The following is a 4,511-nucleotide window of genomic DNA, read 5'->3' on the forward strand; positions in this document are numbered from 1 at the left end:
GCGTGCATTGGACTTAGAGGACATGCCTGTGGGTTCTTGATAACATTTGAAAGGTAATCAGTTGCTGTAAATATCACTGATTACAGGTCCTCTCATTTTGGTCTGAACATTTCTTGTTTTGATCTGAGAATTTCTCATTTTGGTCTGAAAAAGGTGTAACAACGTTTATTTTTGTATTTGCATTAAATATATATACATGCATACAGTTGTGTAAATTTGCAGTCCCCAGCTCAAAACCTTTTCGTTGAACATTGTGAAAGAGAGCAGCCAGAGCTAAACTAGCTAGGCACCTCGAGCTCATTCTACAATCGTCTCTTACACGCCTAGGACATTTGCCACTCTGCTCGAGAATATCAACCATGCGCGTGATTCACGTTGTGCTCCTTGTACTTGCTAGTTGCAGCACAATTGCAACGGTTGAGGGAACTGGCGAGATTAAAAGCCTGACGACGAGCACTCACTCCACAAATGGAGACCGCCGCTTCCTCAAAGGAAGCAAAGGAGCCACCGAGTCATTTCGGACGGATGAAGAGAGAGCTTTCACGCCTTCCAAGATTGGCCAGCATCCCAAGCGCACAAAGTTCTCAGACTTTCCTGGGATCAAGCAGCTCAGCAAGGTTGGTAACTATCTCCGCGAAAAGGGACGAAAATTCGAAAAGTTTATACTGAGTCAGCACCACCAGGGTAACAGTGCAAGCCATCCAACGTCGTGGGCTAATATATTTAGTTGAATCGAGAGCGATACGCAGCTGCTTTTTTTGCTACAGTTTCTTCTACTCGGTTTCAATCGAGGGACGGTGACAATATCATCTCGTCATATTTGAAATAAATGAGGACGCTGGCAAAAATATTCTATTTATACGTAGTATTATTTTTCCCCTTCAAACGCAAACTAGCTTTGCGCTTGGAACTTTTGCAATGACAAGATGATAGCAGTAAACAGTACAAATGAAACTCGCTATTGTAATGGTACCTTGAAAAGAGGTTTTTAGAGAAAAACTCAAATGACCAACAGATAGTACAGTAGGATAATATTTGTCGTGTTGTAAAACGTTCTGTGAAGGTGAAAATTCACGAGGCCGTTAGTGTCAACATTTGCCGTCAACTTGAAGTGCTTGAGTTTTCTTAAGGGGGTTTGACAAGAGTAGATCTTAATTGACAAGATATGTATAAGCGGATGGTGACCCAAGATTGCCGAACGGGAACAGTTCTCGCTAGTATCAGTATAGCTCACATTACTTGTCTTGGCTAACAAATGCTGCAAAGTCCTCCGCTTATGTCAGCGACATACAAACATTTCTAAACGTGCGGTATCGGCGTAACATGAATATGTACCTTAAATGGTCACAGTTTATATTTGTAGCTCCCGAATTCAACTCATGTGGTCTGTGCAGATTCGACACGTCTCCCTACATGAAACTTTTAGCAGAGCCGCAAACAAAGGTATTATTGTTTTAACACAGCGACTACACAAACACTAAAATGGCTTTGATGGGAGGGTATGCAATCGTTGGTCGTACTGGTCATAGTACTAATCTAATTAGCTGATCCAGCTAAAGTCTCTGAAGCGGCGAGGAGACGTTTCAGCAATTGTGTGTTACCTGTAAAACTAAACGTCGCGAGTAGTATGTCATCTTTTTTTGGTGTGATATAATATACGTCCACACTCATTTTACGAGTTTGGTTGCTAAGAGTTTTGCTCGCTTACCTTGTTCCCAGACAATACAAGAGCTCAGTGCATACGCAGATTACACGTATTAAAACTGTTAATAAGAACACATCCTCAGTTTTGCATACATATCGAAACAAGGATTTTGTTTATGGAAATCGATATCTTTTATTATTTTTTTTTTAGTAAAAAAAATCAAGGAAGAATTGCGTACTGCATTAATAAAAAAATAGTATTTTATCACAGTGCATGATAGTGGAAGTAGCTTCTAGAATAGTCATTTTGGTTTTTATATTTATGCGTAGGGCTTTGGTAGTCCGATTCCGAAGGGACTCCAAAATTTGTGTTCTAGATCCAGTTCCTGATGATTGGAGAGAGAGAGAGTAGCTATCAACATGACTGAAATGTATTTAACCTATGTCGCAGCGCTGTCTCCAGTCGGAGCTAGGGCTGATGTGAGCTTTGTGCCGATCGGGATGACCATCAAATAGGTAATCAAGGCAAAGCAAGAGCAGAGTACTTCTCAGTATGGTTAGTAGTCATCGACAATTGCGATTGGCTAACACGAACACCAAAAGACGAATTGCTGTTGTAGCCTCTATAACACCTTCATCACCAAGTTGGCTTCGTTATATACCACCAGCTTATTCTGCATCCCGAACGCTGCGACATCAACTGCATAAATGATCTACCCCCGATGATCAATGATCGGCTGAACTTGTTCACCTTGTGTACCCGTCGGTATGGACGGAACTTGTTCCTCTAGTAACTTTAGAGAAGATTAAATGAGTGAAGCTTGATTGTCTTGGCGAGACGTGGGGATTGGGTGGAGTAGTAGTGGAAGATCTTCACTCTACGTCTGGTGTAGGGTCCAGATCATAATCGAATGCCTCGATCTTGTAGGATCTGACGGCCTTGATCTGGAATCTTGACCGTAGGTAGCCTTGTAAAAGCCCGCGTTAGAATCAGTGTGCACATAATTGAAATGGCGATAAAACCTCTAATTCCAATAGTAAGCTCTGTCCCGAATACACTTTCCACAAAGTTGGATGTTCTCCACCCGTATAGTGGTTGTACGCTCTCGGGATCACACGAATCGCCGCGGTCGCTACCCCACCATTTCTGACAGCATACCAGTTGCGGAGTCTAGTGACCGCATGGACCGCCAGCACAGTTTTCGACCATCGTCGCGGGACGTTCATGATCTTATATGCGCGGAAGACCACAGAGGTAAGTCCCCTGCTGCATATGTTGAACACTTTCGTGTTGCTCGAGCCACCAAATTTTTCCCGCATCCAGCCATTCTGAGCCGGCTCTACGATTTCCTGTTCGGCGTGTGTGGTCTATCTGTCCTACACTTTCGTCGGTTCGACCTCACGGCTCAGCAAGAACAAGCAAATGCCAACCACTTCAACGCGCGCAACTTTTCCGCCAGTGTGGAGCTTCCCAAACTTACAGGAGAGCCGTGTCTCGGTGATCTGAAAGCTGCTTTGGGTGTTCTGGGTACCTATTGCAACGAATTCTTTGACGGCCACACCTGCCGGCTAGTGGCTGAAGCAAAGGAATTTGCTGAAGAACGCAGTGATTACGAGTCATGGTCCCACGCAGAGGTATCAGCTCTCGCATTCTGGTGTAGCAACGGGCTGGCTGCGTATCGGCTTGCCTGTGAGTACGACATTGACCACCAGACGTCCACACATCTCCGCGTACAAGAACGCTTTACGCTTCACGATCGCGAGCTCAGCGGCATGTTACTACAGTTATCGCGACAGTCTTGGCGTGGCCCTATTTACACTGCCCAACATGCGGAACCTCAAAGCCGGGCAGCCTTTGGCGGCAAGCCGTACTCTCAACCGCCGACGTCGTCCTCGACGCCGACAGCGACGTCGAAGCGCACTGTGCCTGTCGAAGTTGGCCTCGTGGTACCACGTGAGGAGGATGGTAAACAGTCGTGTCTGCGCTTCATATCCAAGAAGGGGTGTCCTTCTACGTCGTCCACGCGCTGCACGCACCCATTCCTAGCTCACTTCGTTCCAAAGGAGAAGATCGACCCCGTGATCAAGAAGCACGTCCAAGACAAACTCGGTGGTCTCAGATCTGATCTTTTCCACTTAAGAAGTGAAGTGCGGAGGGACACCCGCGTAAGTCTTACTCTCGAAACTGTCGTCGCCATTCAAGGTCACCTGGAGGAGAAGCTCCGGTGTGCGGAGCAGAGTAGGCAACGCAGTCGCCGTGACGCCTTCGCTGCTGCTGGCGTCAACCTACCAACTACACTTCCGAGTTTAGCCCCGCAGTCTGGACGTATCAAGCAGCATCTGGGCGTATCAAGCATCATCTGGACGCCGACGCTCAGCAAGTTCTGTCCGAGCTTGTCCGCCGTGCTAATTTGACGTTAGAAGTTACAGTCCGCCTTTGGAGAGGTCAAACACTGAGCGATCCGCGCCCCAACAAGGCGTTCTCGTGTGAACATTTAGAGTGGCTACTGCATGGATACGATCTACAACACGTCGTGTTATCGACAATTTGGGACGGCGTTCAGCACCCTTTTCGTAGCCGTACGAGTCACCGGCCCTCCTGGCGAACACAGATGAACCACAAATCGGCCACGTCGATGGGAACCGCCCTTCTGGGAAGCATCCGTGCCGGTCAAGACAACGAGACCTACATGGTGGTCGACGAAGATGCTGCAAAACACTGGCTAGATCTTCAACTCAGTCCGTTCGGATGTGTACCTATGCCTGGTGTTGACCCTCACCTAGGGGCCCGAGTAATTCATGACCTTTCCTACCCTTGTGGAGTGTCTGTTAACGATCTCTCGGATCCCAATAATCTCCCTCCTTTG

General features: G+C 46.9%; 3 protein-coding genes across 3 annotated transcripts in view; all 3 read left to right on the top strand.

The window, feature by feature from the left end:
* Positions 1 to 359: 359 nt before the first annotated feature.
* Positions 360 to 1,303, top strand: PPTG_22513 (hypothetical protein; the record flags this gene model as incomplete). The annotated part of the gene is made up of 2 exons (XM_008904756.1): positions 360 to 684; positions 1,284 to 1,303. The coding sequence occupies 2 exons, from the start codon at positions 360 to 362 to the stop codon at positions 1,301 to 1,303; spliced, it is 345 nt and encodes a 114-aa protein (XP_008903004.1).
* Positions 1,304 to 2,826: 1,523 nt separating this feature from the next.
* Positions 2,827 to 4,213, top strand: PPTG_09381 (hypothetical protein; the record flags this gene model as incomplete). The annotated part of the gene is made up of 1 exon (XM_008904383.1): positions 2,827 to 4,213. The coding sequence occupies one exon, from the start codon at positions 2,827 to 2,829 to the stop codon at positions 4,057 to 4,059; it is 1,233 nt and encodes a 410-aa protein (XP_008902631.1). The 3' UTR covers positions 4,060 to 4,213.
* A 121-nt stretch (positions 4,214 to 4,334) lies between these two features.
* Positions 4,335 to 4,511, top strand: part of PPTG_22514 (hypothetical protein) — a gene marked incomplete at both ends in the record, with an annotated part of 673 nt that continues 496 nt past the window's right edge. The window contains one exon of the mRNA XM_008904757.1: positions 4,335 to 4,383. Coding sequence (XP_008903005.1) covers positions 4,335 to 4,383 — 49 coding nt within the window. The remainder of the gene's footprint in view (positions 4,384 to 4,511) is intronic.

This window comes from Phytophthora parasitica (assembly GCF_000247585.1).
Source record: "Phytophthora parasitica INRA-310 unplaced genomic scaffold supercont2.18, whole genome shotgun sequence".
In the NCBI taxonomy this organism is placed as follows: domain Eukaryota; phylum Oomycota; class Peronosporomycetes; order Peronosporales; family Peronosporaceae; genus Phytophthora; species Phytophthora nicotianae.